This window comes from Balaenoptera borealis (genome assembly GCF_965194805.1).
Source record: "Balaenoptera borealis genome assembly, chromosome: 12".
NCBI lineage: Eukaryota > Metazoa > Chordata > Mammalia > Artiodactyla > Balaenopteridae > Balaenoptera > Balaenoptera borealis.
Window position 1 is genome coordinate 71,017,511 of NC_138869.1, and position 23,913 is coordinate 71,041,423.

The 23,913-nt window shown below is 39.5% G+C and overlaps 1 protein-coding gene across 5 annotated transcripts in view; it reads left to right on the plus strand.

The window, feature by feature from the left end:
- The window catches only part of MAPK14 (mitogen-activated protein kinase 14), a 72,003-nt gene extending 48,800 nt beyond the window's left edge, over nucleotides 1–23,203 (plus strand). For 3 of the 5 annotated variants that reach the window (XM_082346725.1, XM_082346727.1, XM_082346723.1), the window contains exons 9-12: nucleotides 7,932–8,011; nucleotides 14,438–14,516; nucleotides 19,387–19,560; nucleotides 20,367–23,203. In XM_082346725.1, the coding sequence (XP_082202851.1) occupies nucleotides 7,932–8,011; nucleotides 14,438–14,516; nucleotides 19,387–19,560; nucleotides 20,367–20,434 (401 nt within the window). In that variant the 3' untranslated portion in view covers nucleotides 20,435–23,203. Of the gene's footprint in view, nucleotides 1–7,931; nucleotides 8,012–11,855; nucleotides 11,936–14,437; nucleotides 14,517–19,386; nucleotides 19,561–20,366 lie in introns of all 5 variants that reach the window. The other 2 variants (XM_082346726.1, XM_082346724.1) reach the window with 1 other exon arrangement.
- The last annotated feature ends 710 nt before the right edge of the window (nucleotides 23,204–23,913 follow it).

The window sequence follows — 23,913 nt, forward strand, 5'->3', positions numbered from 1 at the left end:
TTTCTGAAACTTATTTTCTTAAAACCTTTGCAGAATGTGCTGGCCCCACACACTCTTCTGTTACCCAGAAGGGCATTCAGCTACTGCTTATTTATGATTTTAAAATGCAGCTGAATGCTGAGGCAACCTCTAGACTATGCTCTTTATTTGAGTGCACAGTTTTCTCCCTATTTTCCTCAATTATTATTTATCTTGCATTTGGAACTGATGGTTTTAGCTTCTAGATAAGAACTATCTAATAGAACTTTCTGTAGGCTTACAAATGGTTTATGTATGTACTGTCCAATATGGTTGTTGGTAGCTACCAGCCACATGTGGATATTGAGCACTTAAAATGTGGCCAATGAAACTTAGAAACTGAATTAAAAATATTTTTGTGGTTAAGTATATAAACATAAAATTTGCCATTTTAACTTTTTTTTATTGTGGTAAAATAAACATAACATGAAATTTACCATTTTAACACTTTTAAAGTATACAGTCCAGTGGCACTAATTATATTCATAAAATTGTGCACCCACCACCACTACGTCCAAAACATTTTCATCACCCCAACAGAAATTGTACCCATTAAACAAAAACTCCCCATTCTTCCCTCCCACAGCCTTTGGTTATCTCTCTTCTACTTTCTGTTTCTATAAATTTGCTTATTCTAAATATTTAATATTAAGTGGAACCACACAATATTTGTCCTTTTTTGTCTGAATTATTTCACTTAGCATGTTTTCAAGGCTCATCCATGTTGTAGCATGGATCATAACTTCATTCCTTTTTATGGCTGAATACTATTCCATTGTATAGCTATACCATATTTTATTTATCCATTCATCTGTTCATAGACACTTGGGTTGTTTACACCTTTTGGCTATTGTGAATAGTGCTTCAGTGAACACTGACATACAAGTATCTCTTTGAGTCCTTGCTTTCACTTCTGTTGGATATATATCTAGGAGTGGAATTGTTGAGTCATATGGTAATTCTGTATTTAACTTTTTGAGGAGCAGTCATTGTTTCCCAAGCAGTTTCACCATTTTACATGCCCACCAGTGATGTATGAGCAATTTCTCCACATCTTCACCAACATTTCTTCCTTCCTTTCTCCTTCCCTCCCTCCCTTCTGTCCTTCCTTCCTCCCTTCCTCCCATCCTTCTTCTTTTTTAAATTATAGCCATCCTAGTGGGTATGAAGTGGTATCTTTTTGTGGTTTTGATTTGCATTTCGTTAATGACTAATAATGTTGAGTATCCCCCTGTGTTTACTGGCCGTTTGTATGTCTTCTTTGTAGAAATATCTGTTTGAGACCTTTACCCATCTTTTAATTGGATTGTCTTTTTGTTGTTGAGTTTTAGGAGTTCTTTATATATTTTGGATATTGAGCCTTCACCAGATATATGATTTGCAGATATTTTCTCCCATCTGTGGGCTGTCTATTCACTTTTTTGATAATGTCCTTTGATTTACAAAAGTTTTAATTTTGATGAAGTTCCAATTTATCTATTATTTTTCTTTTGTTGTTCATGCTTTTAGTGTCATTTCTAAGAATGTATTACCAAATTCAAGATTATGAAGATTTACTGTATTTTCTACTAAGAGTTTTATGGGTGTATCTCTTATACTTAGGTCTTTGATCCATTTTGAGTTAATTTTTGTATATGATGTGAGGTTGAGGTACAACTTTATACTTTTGCATGTGGAAATTCAGTTGTCCTAGTACCATTGATTGAAGAGGCTATCCTCTCCCACTGAATGGGTTTGGCACTTCTGTCAAAGATCAGTTCTATTCCATTGGTCTATATGTCTATCCTTATAGCAGTACCACACTGTTTTGATTACTCTAGCTTTATAGTAAGTTTTGAAATCAAGAAGTGTTAAGTCCTCCAACTTTGCTCTCATTTTCAAGATTTTTTTTTTTCTCTTTGGGCTCCCTTATAATTCCATATGAAATTGAGGATTGGCTTTTCCATTTCTGCAAAGAAGGCTGTTGAAGTTTTGCTCGCGATTATGTTGTATTTTTAGATCACTTTGGGTAATATTGACATCTTAACAATATTAAGTCTTCCTATTCATGAATATGAGATGTCATTCCACTTATTTAGGTCTCCTTTCATTTCTTTCAGCAATGTTTTATAATTTTCAGTGGACAAGTTTTTCACCTTCTTGGTTAAACTTATTCTTAGGTATTTTCCTAGCATCTTTAAGATGCTAGTTTAAATAGAATTACTTTCTCAATTTCCTTTTTGGTTTGTTCATTGTTGGTGTGTAGAAACATAACTGATTTTTGTTTGTTGATCTTGTAGCCTGCAACTTTGCACAGCTGAAAGCTGAGAGCTCTAGTAGCTTTCTTGTGGATTCTTTGGTATTTTCTATATGTAGGATCATGTCATCTGCAAACAGAGATAGTTTTACTTCTTTCCAATTTAGATGCTTTTATTTTTTTCTCATTTCTAATTGCTCTGACTAGAACTTCCAGTATAATGTTGATTAGCAGTGGTGAAAGTGGGCAGCTTTCTCTTGTTCTTATCTTTCAGCCTTGAGTATAATTTAGCTCTGCATTTTTCATAAATACTCTTTATCATGGCAAGGAGTTCTCTTCTGAATAGTTTTATAGTTTCATAAAACTCATAGTTTTATGAGTGTATTTATCTGAATTTTAAATTTTATTAAATTTTCTTTAGATTACATTTAAATTTAATCACATGTGATTATTGGTATTGTATTGGACTATGCAGTTTTAGATCTTGACAAATCATCTTCCAATTGTACCTTTTTCTCATTTTTTTTTGCGATTAGTCTTCTTGAGAGAATCTTTTGTTACTAGTTGTTAATAATCCCTGGAGTTCCCCTAAAGATATAAGATATACTAATTTTTGTCTTAAAGCTAATTATGTTTTTAGGTTAGAAATTATTCTCATTTGTGACTTTGCAAAACCCTTCCAACTAGCTCAAAAATAGTACTTTTTTTTTTTTTTTTTTAAGAATGGAGCCCTTCCTCATAAGTCTAGTTGACTGGGTATATATATATCAAGTGGACACACCTGAGAGAACTGTATATTAGAAGAGAGTGGGGACACAGAATGTGTCTTCAGGTATGGTGCTAACTTATTTCAAAAACCATTGGTTCTGAAAAGAGTAAGCCAATTAGAAAATATTACTACTAATGCTTGACAGTCTGCAGCCTAAGGAAGAGAGACGATGAGTTTCCTAGCCCTGTTGCACGTCAAATACTGTTTTCTTCCAGACATCTCAGCCTTGGCTTACTATTGTTTTCCTTTTCTAGGTAATCAAATGAATTTCGTTCATGTGAAACTTTTCTTTCCTTCTTTCATTTTAATAGAAATGGTAACTAGACATTAACTAGACATTATCATTAACTTCGACATTAACTAGAAGATAATGAGGCTCCTGCCATCAGCTTGCTGCCCTACTTTATATGAATTTTATTAGTGTTTACTGGCTCCTTAATTCTGCTTTATTTATTTCTTCTCTTGATTTTTTTCAAACATTTTATGAACTACTTCAGACATACAAAAAGACAAGGAAAAATAAATGAACACCTATGTTTATATGACCCAGATTATGAGATAAAACATTGCCAGTAGAGTTAAAACTTCTGGTATACCCCTTCTTGTCACATCTACCCCTTTCTTTCAGACATTGGTTTCAACCAGTCTCTCATTTTAAAAAAACAGTTGTACTTCAGACACTAAAAGCAAGTGTCCTAATAAATGTTGAAGAAGAAAAATATTTTAGTAGGTTATTTGCCTTTTCTTCTCTAACTTGAGAATATATTTCCCCATTTGAAAAGGCTAGAACTGTCAGGCTTGTCCACAAATCTAAAGTACCTTAAAAATTTTTCCTTGTATGACAGTGAAAATGCCTATTTTGATGACCAAGAAGAGAAGGAAGTAAGCTAAGTCCCATTCTAGTCCACCTGTCTGTCACCAGGGAATTTCCACAGGTCTTTGTTCCAGCTTTGCCTCATATGGATTTTTTTTTGTTGTTTGAAAACTGCAGCTCATAAGCAGCAGTAGTCGCATGTAGGTTCTGCAAATGGTCCTCTTATTCATCTTCAACTCTCCAGCTTGCAGAGGTTTCCTAGGAGTTGCCTAGAACACTTAGAAGTGAATCGAATATCCCTCTTTTACTTTCCCTCTAAATACCCCATTACCCTTAAGTTTTTTTCCTTGCCTTTTCATTCTGGCCACCTTTTACTTTTGCTACAGAGGACCTAGTCTAAAGAGTAACCTCAAGCCTAAGTTGTTTTAGGAAAAATCAGGAGATTTATGATTTAAATTTTGACATTGTGATTATTACAATTAAAACACATTTTTGACTAACAGTAAAAATATCTGCTATCTAGGGGAAAATGGGTTAAACCTGTTAAGAAGGATGGCTTGCTGTGGAAATAATTGTCATAATGTGGTAAATTTTGCTTTGCTCTGCTTATATAGCTACTTGAAGCTCCTTCTGGCCTTAACTGCCTGGACAAATTGTAGTGGCCTTACAGTAGCTGGTATTATTGGAAGACTGACCTGTATATCAATGGATTTGCCAGCTCTTGGAGAACCTATGGTGATTTCCTATGAGGTTTGCATGCTTTGACTTCCTTCATGCAAGTGCTTTTAGCTACTAAGTAGATTTTTATTTTGCTTTGTGTGTTTACTAATCTCCTAAGTATTGGCTGTCATGCTGTACCAGTTCTTTGTCCATACCCCTTACACACTCATCGCACTGTATTTGTATACTCTTTATGGTGTAAACACTTCAGATGGGGCGTTTGCATATGAAATGAAGCAACTTTTCTTGACTTCTTTTTTGTATATAGACTTTCCATTAGAGTATGGTCATTCTAGATTTCTCAGGGCAAGACAGAGGGGTGGAGCTGAGTTGGAAAGCATATTACAGGAAGTCTTTTCAAGTTAATATTTATTGAGCTACTCAGTGGAAAGTGCTGGAGGTAAGATGGTACCTGTCCTCCAAACCAGAATGATCATACTCAGCAGAAAGTGAGTTATAGGAGTCACTTGAACAAATATCTGCTCTCTGCTTATAAAACAAGGCGGAGTGATAAGAATACTATAATAGAGGTATAAATAAGTTACTGAGAAGAAGCAGAAATTAATTCAAACTCAGGATATCCAGGAAGACTTCATGGCAGAGTTCTTGTTTGAGCAGGACTTTGAAGAGTAAATAGGGAAAGAAAAGGTTTTGTAGGAGGGGAGGATGGAGGGTATTCCTGTTTATGACTTGGAGAAATAAGAAGTTGGAAGCTTAAAAGTGCCTGGAATATTTGGTGTGAGTTGAAGCATTGAGTGCATTAAGGAATAATAGTTTGAGGGAGAGTCAGAAAAGAGTCTTGATGCCAAATCAGGGAAGGCCGTGAATTTGAGGCTGAGGAATTGGGGTTTTATTCTTTAGGCCTGAGGTTGTTTCATACTGGCTGAGGCAGGAGAACAACATGGGGTCCCCCAAGTCATTGTTGTCATAACCACTGTGACCAGTGGAAGTGGCATACTTTTCAGGTATGTTGGGGTGAAGTTTAAGACACTTGAGAAACTGCCCAGAGTCTTCCTCAGAGGGAGTATAAAACTTGATTCTCATTTTCAGTAGTCAGAAGTCTTTTATATAAGAGTGCCAATCTCACTAGTATTATTTCTAGAGATTAGTTTTGATGCATTTTTTGTAAAACTACCTGTTTGAGAATTTAAGTAGTCCAGTTTTTTTTCTCATATGTGATATACTTTATCTTGTGTGATAGCTACCCCGTTAAATTTGTTCCTTAAGAATGTGAGGGAACTAAATTTTCGTAAACTGAATCATTTCAAATGAGCAAAGAGGATCCTATACTAAATTCTGTTGTAATACAGTTAATTTGATTATTTTAGAGCAAGATGGTATCTGTCCCCACTGCCTGCTCCGTCCCCATTAATGTATGCTTTAAAATTGTTTTCTTGACAACACTTTGAATTAAGAAATCAGTATTGAAATTTTAGCCTCCAGAACACATTGATTATTGCCATTTGCAGAGGCAAAATTTTCTATTCTTTTTTAAATTTTTAAATTTTTATTTTATATTGGAGTATAGTTGATTTACAGTGTTATTCTCTCTTATTCTTAATTCAGAAGTAACTTCTGTGAGTGGACTTGCTTTTAATTTATTTTGTATAGAACATAAATTGTTTGCGTCTACAATGGGGTTCTGCAAACCTTTTCTTAAAGGGCCACATAGTAAATATTTTAGGCTTTGGGAACCATACGGTTTCTGTTGTAACCACTCAATTCTGCTGTGTAAGTTGAAAGCAGCCATAGACAATACATAAATAATGAGCATGGCTGTGTTCCAATACAACTTTATTTTCAAAACAGGCAGCAGATGGGGTTTGCTGACTCCTGTCTAGAATTTTGTTGTGTTTAAGCCAATTTTATATCTGGAGAAAAAAAGAGAATAGGGCAGGATATTATTGCGTAACCAATTCCTGTAACTCAGGCAACTATGGCTTGCAGAGGCCATTATTTTTAAGTTACACTGTACTGCCTTCATATGTATAAGCATAAACAGAAATAGTTTCTTGCATTTTCTCTCCTCTCCATCCTGCTGTACCTTCTTAAATATTTTGAGGGCCCACCACGTAGCAGATGTTAGGCTAAGCACTGGGGATAAGTGGTGAACAGGCAGAGCAGCCCCTCTCCTCATAGATCAGTAGAGGTGACAGACAATAAGCAAAGGAAGCAATTATAGATTGTGACGAGCACTGTGACGTTATCAAGCACTGTGCTGAGATGGAGAATAACGGGGAGGGCAGTGCTTCTTCCATAGAGCGTTGGGGGAAGCCTCTCTGAGGAGGTGAAGTTCAAGCTGACACCTGAAGATGAGAAGGATCTAATCATGCAAGAAATCTGCCAGGTTTTTTTTTGACAGGAATCAGAAGATAGTCATCCTCTCCTCCTTTTCCCTCTGAATGTCAATATAGACATGGATAAGCTATTCAAATTTTCATAGAGAATATTGAAAGCTATTTTATAATAATTTTTTTCTCTCCTTTTAGCTTTTTAGGCAAGGCTAAAAGCAGTAAGAACATATGGAAAGTTTCTGTCTTCTGGTCAGTACATGTACATACATAGTGAATATGCATAGAAGAGTTGGCTGCCACAGTAAAGATCTGGGCATTGTAGCCTATTATTTAGAGCTCTGGGGATGCGTGAGGTTTGTTAATACATTTATAAAGTTGAAGCCTCATATGTTCTATGTTGTTATGGTGCTCCAGAAGGCTGTGCAGATGCAGTGAGGTGGTGGGGCCCTCTGCTGGCGACTATCGCTCACAGTTCTCTGCTTAGCATAGTCAGTGTGGACAGAGAGGTTTTCTGGAGGACATCTCAAGTGGTTAGGCCCCGGGAGCTTCCCAGGCCCCTGTCGTATTACAGACTCCTTAGATCAAGCCTTAGGGGAATATTCACAGGTAGGCTTGTACATCCCTAGCTCCTATGCTCTCTGCTTCTTTCTTCTCTGTGGCCTTCTGCTGACCAGTGCTCTTCGCTTGACTGGCTGCTGGTGCTTTGGTGGAAGGTAAGGAGGTAGGTGTGAGCTGAGCATATGGACTGAGTGATGCTTTTGTGCTTTCACATGCTGTCTTTGGCATCTAAGTACCCAGCTATAGTCGCTTCACTTTACTGATAGGGGATGTTGACAGAAGCACAAAATGAATATAAGTTGGATATGTGTGTGGTCGCATTTTGAGTCTCTGTACAGGAGGAGCCTGCCCTACTTGAAGTGGCCGCCCCGCAGAAGGCGTGACCTAGATGAACTCACCATTCTGGCTTGGTTTGGGGTTTTTAATTTTTGTTATTGGGGTGTTTTGTTTGTTTCGTTTTGTTTGTTGTTTGTTTTTCATTTTTATTTTGTCCCAACATTTTCCTTTATAGTCCACCATTAGATATTGATCAGTTGAAGCTCATTTTAAGACTCGTTGGAACCCCAGGGGCTGAGCTTTTGAAGAAAATCTCCTCAGAGTCTGTGAGTTGATGCTTTGATTGTAATAATCTGCCCTGTTGGGAGCCTCTGCCACTTCCCTTCTGTCAGTCTGTACTTTGACCCGGGTATGTTTGTAAGCACATATGCCCTTTGTGTGCCGACTTCCGAGATGAAGGGTGTGTGTGTGTGTGTGTGTGTGTGTGTGTGTGTGTGTGTGTGTGTGTGTGTGTGTACCTGCCTGCTCACATGCATGAGCGTGTTTTGTTTTCTCTCTATCTGGGTATGTAATAGTAGAGCATAGGAGCTTGTATTGGGCAGTAGTATGCCAGTAAATGAGATTTGAGATTCTAATCCATTCCAAGAGATTAATGGAAAATTTGTTGTCTCCATTCTCCAGCCCTGACTTCATCTTTCTCAGAGTTTCACATACGCTCAAGGGCTCCTTTCACTTTTTGGTTAGTGTTTATCCTCAGAGCATGAGCCTCACCATGTATTAGTCTAGCTTTATCACTAAAATAATGAAATGTGCGTTGTCTGCACTCTCTTGCCCTTTTCCAGAAGTTACTTTCTTTTTATTATTTTAGAATAGACACCTCACACATCTTGTGTAAGGTGTCTATTCCCCACAGGGGTCCCTCTCTACCCAGTCTCCAGACCATCAGAGGTAACAGCCCCACTCCTCACACCTCAGATCCACAGGAGTAGGATTGTAAATCCTTCTCCCACAGCCTGCCTTTGTAATTATAAGTTTGAGTAACCTGAGAAAAAGCTTTGGAGCTAATGCCTTCCTGCTTCTTAGCAGGCATTTAGAGAGAAGCCATGGGAATGTGACTCTGGCTTACTTTGGCTCTCATTTCCTGCTGTTGGTCATTTTCTTGGGCCAAAGGCGTGAGGGAAATCATGAAAGCCCAGTCTTTCTCCCCTTTCCCTTCTGTCTGCTGCCAGGCACTTGGATAAATGGGAAAAAGAGCTGTGGAGCCAAGTTCCAGTTGTGCCTTTCTGTATTCTCCTCCCAGCGTTTCTGACTGAAGGGGTCCCTTTGCCCAATTGGAAAGACTGCTAGGTAGCCAGAGGCAGGCTTTTAATTTGTTTCATTTAAGATGAGGAAGCAAAAGCACAGAAAGACTGTGACTTGCCCAAGTCATGCACTGAGTCACTTGGCAGAGCTGAGCCTACATCCCAGATGTTCTGATAATGTGTTCTAAACTTTAATCTCACGATTGCACACTGTTTTGAAAGTCATTGTCAGAGTTATCAACCACAGTGTCAGCCTGAAGGAGTGTTTTCTTTTGCTCTGTGAAATGCAGAAAGCTGGATTGGAGTGAATCAAAGAAGATATGGGATGATGCTTTTTTGTCTTAAATGCATTTGCTTAGAAAGATTGGCTAATAGAGAGGACATGGGGCAAGGGAGTGGGATTGGGGAGGAACTTGGTTTATTAATGAATAGTGCTTATGAGACTGAGATAGCAAATGCATTCCCTCTCTGGGGGTGGCCACTAGCAGCTCTTTCTCAGTCTTCTAGCCCACCCTCAGCCATCTGCCCTATAGGTGTGTGCTGTTACTCACAAGAATTTCTAAAAGAAAAAGTGTGGGTAAAATGATCATGTTTACCTGTCATTAATCCATCTTTTTTTTTTTAAAGAAAGAAACAACACTAAGTGTCTGACCTAATAATGAAATGTCTTTATCTTATGTGATATAGGGCACATCGTACATTTCAACAGCTCTAGTGTAGAGTTGGGCATAATAAAATTGAGTATCAGAATACAGAACTTAAGTAATATTATATTGAGTACAGAAATAAGAAAATGGTGTTTTTTTCTCCTGCATAGTTATGGCTAGTGCATAAAAGTAATTTAAACATTGAAAAGGGTAGACAAGATTAATTTGATGTTAGTGATACTGCTCAAGTACTAGTTTATCTTAGAAGCACATGATTTGTGGAAGACATGATACATAAATAACAAAGCCAGGTGAGTAAAATGGTTTAAAGCTTTTCAAAGTGAAAAGAAAAATTCATTAGTGGAGGAATGTAGTAAACAGAGAAAGCCAGTAGCTATTTTCGTTACTCCTGAAAAGTAGTGAAGAAGTGATGCCATTATTTACTGATTGATGGAATTCAGTCAATAAATAATAGGACATTCTGAGTAAGAGAGTGCAGTAATAGATGGGCTGACTGAGAACAAGTTAGCATGTGCCATGAGAAAGGGGATAAATGGGTCACGATGGATGTAAGGAGAGAGAATTTTTTTTGTTGGTGACCCAATACCTATAGTAATCAGTGAAAGGACAAAAAAAAAAATCATATTAAGAAAGCAAAAGCCCTTTCACTGACTCACTCTCACATTTTTCTCTGGAAATATTTTCTTCCTAACTTCCCGACAAAAAGGGGATATAATAACCTATTTGACTAAAGGAGACAAAAAAAAAAACAAAACAGAAAATGTGCAGGCCAAGTTATTGTTCACAAGAAAGAAGAGAAAGGTGACAGGATTTTAACATTTAAAACCCAGCTGGTATTCCTATTGCTGGTTTACTTATTGACCCCCTTTTGTTCTTTCTCTTGGCATGCAAAGTAGTTTGTTATGTAATTTATTTAGAGGTAAATCTAAACTTTATTGAGAATGTTAAAAGAACTTCATACCACCTTTGGAATTTGCTGGCTTCCGTCTTTGGGCCAGGGAGCATGAACGGCAGGTTGGAGCTCATGGCCCCAGCTCTTTCCTAATAGCCAGCCTTGAACATGTGTTTGTAGTAATCTGACCACTAGGGAATCTGAGTTCAGAGGATGAGCTAAAGTGGAAAAATCATTGAGGGAAGCCACGAATAAGTGAAATTACTTGATTCGGGTACTTACTGAAAATGATGCTACAACAGAAGGAGAGAATTAATAGATAACAGCAAGGGGAATATGAAAAGGCTTTTATTGTGTTGAGGATTTTAAAAATCCCATCACTCTACTTTAATAAGCAACACATGATAAACTAACAATTCTTGTAGTGTTTGTGTTAAAATTGATGGGACAGCTAAATGAGAGAAGTTTAGAGTACAACTTACCTACGTGCGCATACATTTGGAAGGCCTCATAGTTCTGCCTTTGTCAGATACTTGCAGAGTGTTTTGCCAACTTCCTCCAGGATGTTTGTTAAGCAAAAGTGAGTCTGTTCACCTGTTAAAGAGACTTGTGGGAGAAATCATTGTGGCATGCTGTAATACTGTCAGCAGCTTGTGACTTCTGTTTTGTCTCTGCCATTAGCTTCTAACTCTCCCCCCATCTCCCTGTCACTTACCATTGTGTGTTTGTGGCATGTATTTTAAATGTATCACTAACTACTGTCTTTGAAACTTGGTACTGCTTATCAACCCACATACCACCTTGGTCTTACCTTAGGAGGGGTGGTATTTTAGAGAATCACCTAAACCTGTGCCACAAAAATTTAACCTCTACCTTAAATGGATATGTTGGACATTTTATTATATCCAAAGTTGAGTCAAAATTTTCTGAATCCTCTCCATTTACCCCACAAGCAAACACGTTTTGGCCATCAGTACTTGAAAACAGTTCTCTGGCTGGCATCCTGGATCCAAGGGGCAGTCTCTTTCCAGGGAGCCTAAATATTTAATGTTAAAGATGATGCTAAAACCAAAAGAAAGTTTTTCTTCTCCACATGGCCGGTCACTGGCTACGTGCCTACTAACTCTCATGCCATTCACAGAAGCATGATTTCATATGCAGCCTTGGGCTCTGGCCTGGGGTGGGTGGGATGGGTGGAAGTAGGCTATTTGTTTGTTTGGGGGTGGCTTTTTGGCCTTTTTTTAAAACTTGAGTTGAAAGTTATTTTTCGCACTGTATGCTTAACAACGCCCTTGACTAGGCATCTAAGATATTAACCAGCTTCAGCAGATTATGCGTCTGACGGGGACTCCCCCTGCTTATCTCATTAACAGGATGCCAAGCCATGAGGTGAGAACAAATAGACTGTGCAAGGATATCTAATTCAGAGGGCCACATTCTCATTTTATTGCCACTGTATAACCAACACAGTTTTCAATGTCACTGAATGCTTGCATGTGCCTTGAGGGCTACTAAGGCAGACTGCCTATGTGCTATTACAGAATGTTGACATTTGGGATAAAACGTCACCCAATCCTGTGAACTGAGAATATAATTTACAGGCTTGTACTTAGAAAATGATGTTACTTTTATATTTGAGTTTTATGAATTTAGTGCTCAAGAGGAAGTTGGTGTTTTCCTAGGATTCTATGCCTACAGTCAGGGTATGCTACCATCTAATGATTTTCAGCTGGAGGTGTATTAACTGAAGGCCATTAACATCCTTTCCTGTTCATCCATTTTTTTAATGACCGAAAGAAGAGTCTTCATTTAAAAAGAAAAAACAAACAAACCTATAAAATGTCTAATGCTAGTAAGTACTATATTTAAAAGAAAATATGCAAATAATATAAATAAATTATGAACACTTAGATAGGGTTAGGTGCCTTTTTTACCAATGCTTAACTACTTAATCTAACTCTGGTTTTATCATCAGAGATGATTGGGGCACTTCTTTCTAAGGTGCCCTTAATCTTTTTGGGAATCAGGTTGGCAACACAGCTTTATTCAGGTAGTCTTTTTATTTATCTTATTATAGGGAAGATTGTTCTCTGCATGAGACAGGTCTCTTAACTCTGTTTTCCATTCATTCTTTTATCTACATGCTCAAGTAGGAAGGGATAACAGGCATGTCGATAATTCAATTCCTAGAGCTTTCTTTTCAAATCAGAAAGATTCTCAGCTGCTTTTCAAAGTGGGCCTCTCCTGCTTGCTCTGCATACAATGACTAAGAATGTGAAGTTATTAAGAGGTACGAACTACTATGTATAAAATAAATAAGCTACAAGGATAGGTTATACAGCACAGGAAATATAGCCAATATTTTATAAATAACTCTAAATGGAATATAATCTATAAAAATTTGAATAACTGTTATATACCTGAAACTAATATAATATTGTATTATATGTGTTAATATTATAGATATAATTTATATATATATATAAATTTTAAAAAGGTGACGTTGCCCTAGCAGCTAGAACTATTTCTAACCTTGTATGTGTGTGTATATATGTACATACATAACTATACATGCATACCTTTAAAGAAGTTTTACCTCAGCTACTCAGATGGACTGATAGTGGGATTTATTCTTTGAAACAGGGAAGGTCATAAACTTACTTTAATACCTAATATCTGAAGCACGCATTTATGAGTTACATTTGTGTTTATATGATTATTCTCAAGACCAGTGTTTGGTTTTGCCTTGATTAGAGCTGTCAGTCCTTGAAAGTATTTAGCACCTTAAGTTCCTTAGAATGAAGTCCAGAAATTGTCAGGCTTTCCTTTCTAAAGGCGACAGTGATAGCAGCTAATGTTTATTTGAGCTCTCCCTCTGAACCAAGTACCACGCTAAGGAGGTACTGCTTTGTTATCGCTAGTCCTCGCTCCAGCCCTGTGAGGTAGGCACTGTTATTAACCCTGTTTTATAGATGAAGAACTCAAGACTTAAAGAGAATAAGTAATTTACCCAAAGTGGTAAAGTCAAGATTCAAACTCAGGCCTGTCCCACCCCAAGAATCAAACTTATAAAACCTATATTGGTATATAAATTTTTTGTGTGTCAAAATTTTAGTTGGAAGCTCTCATGAGTTTTATCTTGCTTGAGTATCACAATAACCATATGGTATAGGCAAGCCAAATACTAATATCTAATAGTAATACAAATATTTTACAGATGAGGTAATTGATATGCTAGTTAAGACTTGCCCAAGAAGATGTATCTTACAGGTGGTAGGGGAAGGATTTCTGCCTAGGCTGTGTAACTTATCCACGATTCTTTATTACTCTTGTTAAATTGGTTTAGTATTTTTAAAATGTGTTTGAACCTCTTAGAATAATATATATAATGCTTACGTTTACTTTCTTGTCACCATGAATATTTTGTTAGCAAGGCTTAATACTGATATCCTTTTCATATACTAAGAGTACCTGCTGAGATCAGCACCATCAAAAGACAGTTGATCCTAGACTTTCTTTGGGAATACCAATCCCTATGCCAACTGCAGCTTTTTTAGGAAGGCTGTCTCAGAAAGGTCTACTTCTTAGATATCTTTTTAACCTTCTGATCCTGTGACCAGAATGCTAATAAAAGGGAACTTAATTGGTTCGCATTTTTGTTCACTTGAAATTTAACTGTGAGAGATAGCAGGAGTAAATAAAGGTGCTGATCGTAAATAAGGAGGTTAGGATGGCAGTAAGAGAGAAGTATTTAAAGAATGTCAGTGACATTCATAAACATTGAAGCTAGCAGACCCTGTCAGTTAACACTCGTTCTTTGACACGACCCAGACTCTTTGAGAGCAGCAACAATACTGAACAAAGCCATTTTGAAAACCCTCTGTTTTACAGGCAAGAAACTACATTCAGTCTTTGACCCAGATGCCAAAGATGAACTTTGCAAATGTATTTATCGGTGCCAATCCCTTGGGTAAGTTGACCATATCCTCATCTAATGGATTCAGTATCAATATATTCAATATTGGTTATGACATAAGTTAGGGATTTGAAGAAGAGTTTTTCCTTTTGACTAAATATCGTACCATTAATTAAATCTTGGAAGGAGGTAAATAATGCCATTTATTATCCGTGTTTGTATTGTCAGGTTTTTTTTTTTCAGTCTCATGACATGCTTATATATTTATATGATCACAGAATTTGATGGGGGAAATAGGCTGGGACAGTGAAGAAAGGAGAGAAAGTAATGGGAATGCTAGGAGAACAGATTGAGGGATACAGGAAGAAAGAGGAACAGAGAAAAGCCTGTGAGTCGTTCACCACTGCTGTTGGGGTTTTTTTTTTTTTTTAATTTATTTGTGTATTTATTGTATTTATTTTGGCTGCGTTGGGTCTTTGTTGCTGCGCGCGGGCTTTCTCTAGTTGCAGCGAGCGGGGGCTGCTCTTCGTTGCAGAGTGCAGGCTTCTCATTGCGGTGGCCTCTCTTGTTGTGGAGCATGAGCTCTAGGCCCGCGGGCTTCAGTAGTTGCGGCATGCAGCCTCAGCAGTTGTGGCGCGTGGGCTCAGTAGTTGTGGCGCACGGGCTTAGTTGCTCCGCGGCATGTGGGATCTTCCTGGACCAGGGCTCGAACCCATGTCCCCTGCATTGGCAGGCGGATTCTTAACCACTGCGCCACCAGGGAAGCCCACTGCTGTTGTTTTGCAGAGTCCCTCACTGAGGGAGAAAACAGCCGAAGCACAGATGGTGGTTAGTAGACCCACCCAGGCGCTCCCTGCAGTGTGCCCTTCTCTACCTACAGGTCCCGTCGTCCTCATGTACTTTTCCCTCCCCCTCTTCTCCTTTCGCCCTTAGAGACTTAACCATTCTCTCTTTGCGAAGCTAGTTTGCCACCCCAGACTTTAAGGAATGGCTCCATATTCCTTCCTGCCACCATCACTTCCAGGATCTTTGGCAAAGGGACGTAACAGTGGCAGCTGCAGGATGTGTACTGCCTTGGCTAAAAAAAAGAGTTGCTTTGTTCCTTAAAACCAGGGGCCGATGTGTACTTTTTTTGGTCCCCAAAAGTGTTATTGCCTGAGTCTCTAATTCCCTGACTCTAGGAGAAGACAGGGGACAGTGCTATTTAATGACAGACACAGAAAAATCAGACCAGGACCTCCCTATGACAGGAGGGGAGCAACGCTGTGATAATAGTACAATCAACCTTCTTACTCTTCTGAAGATTGTATCTTAGTAGTATGTTTTGTTGTTGTTGTTGTTGTGTTAAATTTTATTTATTTATTTATTTTTGGCTGTGTTGGGTCTTCGTTGCTGCGTGCGTGCTTTCTCTAGTTGCGGCGAGCTGGGGCTACTCTTTGTTGCAGTGCATGGGCTTCTCATTGTGGTGGCTTCTCTTGTTGCAGAGCACAGGCTCTAGGCGCGCAGGCTTCAGTAGTTGTGGCACACGGGCTCAGTAGTTGCAGCTCGTGGGCTCTAGAGCGCAGGCTCAGTAGTTGTGGGCTTAGTTGCTCTGCAGCATGTGGGATCTTCCTGGGCCAGGGCTCGAACCCGTGTCCCCTGCATTGGCAGCCAGATTCTTCTTAACCACTGCGCCACCAGGGAAGTCACTTAGTAGTATGTTTTTAAATCTCAGTTTTGGTCATCCCTCTGCTTAAGGGTCCCAGCAGCCAGGCTTCAGGTTTAGTTTTATCCTTCTGAGAGCTGACACCCATGACAGCCTCTTTAGAAGTTGGAGTGAAGGCTAAGTGGCTTTACTTTTTTAAGTACTTCATCCACGGTGATTGTTTGAGAGCAGTTTAGTATTACTGTGATAATTCTTACAATAGCAGAGATGCTCACACTCTTTGAAGTGTTAGGCAGCTATAGATGAGTCCCTGTCGGCCTTGGAGATGGAGAGTATGTCAGATCTCAGCTGGATCACTCTCACATCTAAGAATAAATCCACAAACTCATCAGGGGTATACAGAACTCTGCTGGGGTTGGCTTGGGTTTGCATCTGCCCTGGTATGCTCTGATTGGCTTTGTATGATTTGTTTATACTGTGTTATCTAGTTCAAGGGTCTGTGAGACGCTCTCTTTGAGTTGTTAAGTACTGTAGGATGTTGGGAAATTATGCTGTGTGCTGGTCGCTTCCCTGTCTGTCATTCTGTTATGAGTTTTTTCATCATATCAGCTCACGTTTTAGACATGGCAATGCTCACTGTTTGACTTCCTGATGGCTGACTCAAAGAGATTTGTTAATTCATTTTTCCGAGGAAAGGGGAATATGCGTGTGTCCCAGCAGCTTATTTGGGTCACATCTATCCTGATAGGTGTCCCCGTTCTCTGGAATCACGACATTTAAGCATTCAAAAGAACTGGATACCACTTAGTACTGCAGGCTGCTAGTGAGTTGAAGGAGGCTTGAGCCATCTGCTGCTCAGCACAGCAGTTCTCAAAATTTAAACAGACCTATCTGTCCACTGCCCAGTGATGTCATATAAAGAGTCTCTTCTTGCAGGCAGAACATGGTGTTACTGACCAGGAACTTGTGCCCAGCATATTAACCAAGAAGGAATATACTAACAGTGTAAATATTGACAGCTCTATTTTGTCCATTACTGACTTCATGTTTCACCATTATCCTCAAAACATGAAGTAAAACTTAAATTGCCCTTTGATGGAGTGTGTGTATTTGTATCTGTCAAGATCTTAGAGGAATCTTTTTCTTAACCTTGATCTTATTTTTTATCAAAGTATTGGCTATAAGGATGTGGTTCTTTTTACCCTGGGGGTGGCAAAGACTCATCATATGACCCAAACAACACCTGATAAGGTTATTTTTTCTAAGTAGAGAAGAAGAACATATATCTAGGCAATTTTCCCAGTGCTTTAAAGTGTGAACTTATGAACTTGACACATAAATATTCACTTTGTTCCTGTATTCCTCTGAAACCCACATTTCTCCTTTGGATTACTCTGGAATTGAGGCTGCAGGACAGGGGTCTTTTACATCCTCCAGTGTATGCAGCATGGATCTCTTCAGGAAACAGTCCTCCCCTTCACTACCCATCCCTGCCCCCTTCCACATTTAAGGAGACATCAATAATTTGCAAAGCCTCAAATGCCTTTGTTATACCAAAGTGATAACTGTCGAGATGTCATTATTTGTCCTCCCAAGTGCCACCGTTCTGAAACTCAAAACATCCTCATTTGTAAGAATTATAAAAAAAACAAAAGAAAACAAAAAAACCCACTGTTTTGTGACCCCCTAATGAAATAGTTGCTGGGAAGGAAAAATCAATGGATGCTGAAAGCTGTAAGTGAAAGAAACTGATATTTACCTGGTGTATCCCACAGGGTACTTTCTTGGGGCAAAAAAGAAACATCTTAACCCAGTGATCAAATTTAGCTTCATTATTAATGGGACAAATGGCTTTAATGTACCATCAAGTACATAGCATCACCTATGAAATATTCTTTCCAAAAATATTTATAACCCAATTCTTACCAAATTTTCAGATCTAACAGGGTTCAGGAAATACAAGGAATAGAGGAAAACAAGGGTGTAGGTACATGATAGCACAAGACAACTGGGGTGGGTATTTTCAGGTCAAAGTTAGGAAAAAATAGGGGTTAGAAGTGGGGGGATTATTTCGAGACTAAGGAAACTCAATCTAATGCAATGCCTGGCCCTTAATTGGATCCTGGTTTGAACAAACTAGGTATAAAAAACAACTTTAGGGTAACTGAAGAAATTTTAACATGTACTGGATTTTAGATGATGTTTGGGAATTATATATTTGTCATATGTAATAACAGTTTTATGATTGTATAGGAAGCTATCTGTATGCTGAAATATTTAGAGGTAAAGTTTCATGTCTGTCATTTTATTTTAAAATGGTTCGGTGAAAAATGTATGTATATATAGATAAAGAAATACAGAAGGTTAATTGTTGGTGGTGGGCATATGACTATTCACTGTCCTATTATTTTGTATACTGAAACTGCTCATAATGATTTTATCCAAATACCATGTCTCATCCACACACCCATAAAAAATCCTCAATTTGTTCATTAGATCCATCAGATGAATATTCACTTGCCTTATGTTAGTAATAAACAGAAAGGACAAAACAGTAAGAAACCGGCCCTACTTACCTCTTGTAGATTACTTTAGTTATGGGCTTTCATTCTGACATTTTGACCGTAGTGGTAGCAGTTGGACACCGACATTCCACAAAAGCTTGTTCAAACACAATCTGTTACTTTTTAAAATTCTTCTTTAGTAATGTATTCTTCTCTAGTTTTTTTTGGTTTTTGGTTTTTAGTTAATTAATTTATTTATTTTTGGCTGCACTGGGTCTTCATTGCCACGCGCGGGCTTTCTCTAGTTGCAGCGCATGGGCTTCTCATTGCGGTGGCTTCTCTTGTTGCGGAGCACGGGTTCTAGGCGCGCAGGCTTCAGTAGTTGTGGCTCGAGGGCTCTAGAGCGCAGGCTCAGTAGTTTTGGCGCACGGGCTTAGTTGCTCCGTGGCATGTGGGATCTTCCTGGACCAGGGCTCGAACCCATGTCCCCTGCAGTGGCAGGTGGATTCTTAACCACTGCGCCACCAGGGAAGTCCCAGTGATATATTCTTAAAAAATACAAAATCCACCCACCCATCCATACACGCATGCAAGCATGCACACACACGTATATGTTTAAAGGAGGAAAGGAGTAATATATCCTAGATCAGATACTTTGGAGAATTCTTTGTTTGGGTATGAAGGGTCAAAACTGTGTGTCTGCTTAATAAGGCATAAATTTTTGGTAACGTGTTAAAAACTCTTCTTTTTTCCTTCCAATCTGTGGTACTGATAGCTGTCGACTTGCTGGAGAAGATGCTTGTATTGGACTCAGATAAGAGAATTACAGCAGCCCAAGCCCTTGCACATGCCTACTTTGCCCAGTACCATGATCCTGATGATGAACCAGTGGCTGATCCTTACGATCAGTCTTTCGAAAGCAGGGACCTCCTTATAGATGAATGGAAAAGTAAGTCCTAGCAGGATGAACATCTAGCTTGAGAACTTAGATTTAAAAATCTTTCCTAGGTGAACCACTAACCAAAAGCTGTGTGGGGGGGTGGTGGAATTTTTTCTGGTTACATCCAACTCGTTAAAACTTGTAATGAGGGTCTCTAATGCAGAATGAGTATGTTCCTCTGATGGAAACTGTCTGTTGTAGATGACGACACTCTGGACCTTTGAGATGCTTCTGTCTGGTCTGATTTTGTGCACAGCCCCTCACGTCTGCATAGAGCTTTGAGGTTCTCAGAATTTCTGCATTTATACCATCTCTCTGAGCTAAGTAGGGAATAGGGAATTTTTACAATGGATAGAATTGGGGCAAAGAGAGTTTATATTGTATCTCTTACCTTAGTCATAGTTAGGGATGCAGCCAGAAATGGAACCCAGGTCTCCCATGCCCAATCTCATATTCTCTCCATAAAACACAAATTCAGAACTCGAGTTAAATCCCAAAAGCCAGGATTATCTGTTGCTGTAGCGTGTGGGATTGCTTTGCTACTCTTGAGCATCTTCTCCAGAGCTTTAAAGAGGAGGCACTAGATGATGAAAGAAACAAGAAAAATGGTTCTTTTATATGTATCCTTGAACTTCTGTGTAATCACACGTTCCGTTAGGATATTACACACAAGCAATGAGGCAATTATTTGAAGTAGCCCATCGAACCAGCGGCCTGAACAGGGAGGAAGGATCTTGAGCTTAGAAGTTAGGGTGCTTGCCAGCAAAGTGAAAAGTCTAAACTCTCACATCGTACTTTTCCTTCCCAATTTCTAGGCCTGACCTACGATGAAGTCATCAGCTTTGTGCCACCACCCCTTGACCAAGAAGAGATGGAGTCCTGAGTATCTGGTTTCTGTTCCGTTGATCCCACTTCACTGTGAGGGGAAGGCCTTTTCATGGGAACTCTCCAAATATCATTCAAGTGCCTCTTGTAGCAAAGATTTCCTCCATGGTGGAAGGGGTGTGTGTGTGTGTTGTGTGTGTCTGACTTTGTGGAGGGTAAGAGATGATGAGCAAACTATCACAGTGACTTTACGTGGAGTGACAGATGCTCTGTGGCAGCCTCTGCTTGCTCTTGTTTGTGAGAGTCAGCTAGGCGGGCAAGAGCTGCCATCTTGTAGGGTTTGTTAAATGCAAAGTGAAAAATATTAAACATCCCAGACCCCAGTCATGCTTTTGCCATTTTGGCCTCTCCTGTGGCCCCACCTTGACGGTGGAGGTTAGACTTGACCGCATCCCACAGTGGCATAGAGAGAAGGCTCACACCTTCTGGCTGCTTCACACCTGGAGCTGTCCATCAGTGATGCATCAGCCAAAAAGGACCAACTGGCTTCTGTGCACTAGTCTGTGATTAACTTGCTTAGTGTGATTCTCAGAACTCAGCAGCTGTACCTGAAACTATAAATATGTCTGTGCCTTAAAAGGAGAGAAGAAAGTGTAGTTGGTTAGGAGAGTGCAGCGGATGAAGTTCTGAGCCAGGCAAGTAGTCACGTTGTTGGACCGCCACTTGTGAACCCGAAGTGGCCAGGGAGCCTTCAGAGGCACCACGTGTGAGCGTGTGTATATGTGCTTCTCTCTCTTCCTCCCTCACGCCCACACCCCCACCCGGGTGTCTTTGCCATTTCTCTGCATACCCACCACCTTCAGTGCAGAGGTTTCTTAAGTACTGGCCCCAGTAGTCAGAAGCTGGTTCTTGCTCTCAGTGTACTTCCTGCGTGCTCTTTATTCCTAGCAGAGTGATGATGTGTTTTGCACGTCTTGCTATTTGAGCATGCACGGTTGCTCGTCCTGTTCTCTTCGGGAGGCCCTGGTGCCAGGCAGGTTTGCCAGTGAAGACCTTGTGGGTAGTTCAGAATCCACGTCACCTCAACTGATGCTATGGGCAAGTGATGTCATCCTCTCTTCAGCCCCCAGTGCTATTTTGTGTTGAACACAAGTGATACTCCAGGTGCTTTTGATGTGAAAACTATGAAGAAATGGAACAGATGGATGTATAGCATTTCCATTCTTGCCATCTGGCTTTCAACAGACTATTTTTGGGGAGCCATCAACCAGGAAAGATCAGGGCTTGTCCCAGGAATATCTCAGACTTTGGAGAACAAGTCATTCTCTTCACTCCCAATAACCAATGCTAAGAAATGCTGAAAATCAAAGTGAAAAATAAAAGCTCATGAGGCCAGAAACTCCTTATGCTATCTTTGTCTAAATATGGTTATTTTTTAAAAAGAAAAGTAATGAGGTGTCTTTTCCACCCTTCTTTGGAAAAGGGTCTTCTTGGCAGCTTAACATTGACTTCTTGGTCTTGGTTGGTGGAGAAATAAATTTTGTTTCAGAATTTTCTATATTGCAGGAATCCATTGAGAATATGATTCCTTTTGATGGGGAGAAAGGGCAAATTATTTTAATATTTTGTATTTTCAACTTTATAAAGATGAAATATCCTCAGGGGTGGAGAAGAGTTGTTTTCATAATTTTCTGAATTTCAGGCATCTTGTGCTACATACGGGCCCATATATTTAAACCTTTTGTGAAAGAAGAAAGCGTAGAGCCACTTCCAGTGTTGGCTGTGTGACAGAATCTTGTATTGGGGCCAAGGTGTTTCCATTTCTCTGTCACAGTGCAGTGATACCTGCACTCCAGAGGGACAGGGTAGGACCCGCAAGTGAACTGGAGCGAGAAGGAAGGAGGCAGCTGATGGTGATCACACCTCACCCGGGAGTCACCCGGAATTCGCCCCCTCTTTGAAGGAAAATGAACGCAGAGGCCTCATCTCCTTTATATGCAGTTCAAATCCTCGTGATCCACAGCAGGATGAATTTTATCAGCCATGTTTTGTTGTAAATGCTAGTGTGATTTCCTACAGAAATACTGCTCTGAATATTTTTTTCATAAAGGTCTTTGCACATGAGACCGTATACGTGTTAAGAGGCTGAATGCGCCAGGAGCCTGGACTCAGCTGGAGCCTGCCTGCGGAAGAGCTCCTTGGTTTCTGAGCATAATGCTCCCATCTCCTGATTTCTCTGAACAGAAACCAAAAGAGAGAATGAGGGAAAATTCTATTTTATTTGTACCCATGAACTTGGCTGTATTCAGTTATGCCATATAGGATGTCATACAATACCACTGGTTAAAATAAAGCCTATTTTTCAAATTTAGTGAGTTTCTCAAATTTATTATATTTTTCTCTTGTTTTTATTTAATACACAATATAGCATTATATCAATTGTCTTTCAACTGTGGCCTGGCATATGTTTCTGACAGATCTTAATATTACTCCTAAAATGTAGAAAACATTTATAGAGCTCCTTGCTTGTACATTTTATGGTTAAGCAGGTCAGAGTCTTTGATGTGGACGGCCAAAGCAAAGAGCAAATAAACAAGGTATAACACTACAGGCTACACTTGGGTGTCAGAGTGTCCTAGGACAGGGGTCAGCACACTATGGCCCAGGGACCAAATCCAGTCTACCACCTGTTTGTTTAGCCCACTAAAAGTGGTTTTTACCTTTTTAAATGCTTGAAGTCAAAAGAAGAACTATTTTTGTAGCATGTGAAAAATAATGTAAAACTCAAATTTCAGTGCCCATAAATAAAAGTTGTATCAGAACACAACCACACGTTGTTTATGTATTGTCTGTGACTGCTTTTGTGCTACAACAGAGTTGAATAGTTACGACAGAGACCATATGGCCTACAAAGTCTAAACTATTTACTCTCTGACCTTTTACAGAAAAAGTTTGCCGACCCCTGGCCTAGGATTTCAGATTCCTCATCTGAAACATGAAGTTTGTTTAAATATGCTTGAGTTCTTTTCAGCTTTGACTTTCCAAGACTATCTGTAGAAAGTTATGCTTTTATTTTAAAATTGTAGGGAGAAGGTTGTATGTGTACATTGTTCATAGACTTTTGAGTAAATGTATTTGATGACTCTTGTCATATGGCCCTTGACAACAATATTCTTCAAAACTACTGGATTGCATCACAAGATTAAAGCGTCACGAGGTCTCACAGCTGTTCTCAGGGCCTGTGTTGGTGTGCTTCCTTCCTCAGTGGCCCCGGAATGCTGACTGACAGGGGTCCCAGGGTGGGTTGTGAGGCCCAGCCTGTGAGGATGTTGAGAGTGTGCAGCTGGGGGTTTTGTCCTGTGCTGTCTGCTCCCTGGCTGGCAGCTGGGAATGATGGCAGGGATAGAAGGCAAACCAAGCACAGGCTCTTGTCTTCGTTCTGTCCTCAGTGACTTCTTAAGGGGGTAAGAGAAAAGAGACCCAGTTGTGACATGTGATACATCAGCCCCTGTAAGGATCAGGCAATGGTAGGAAATA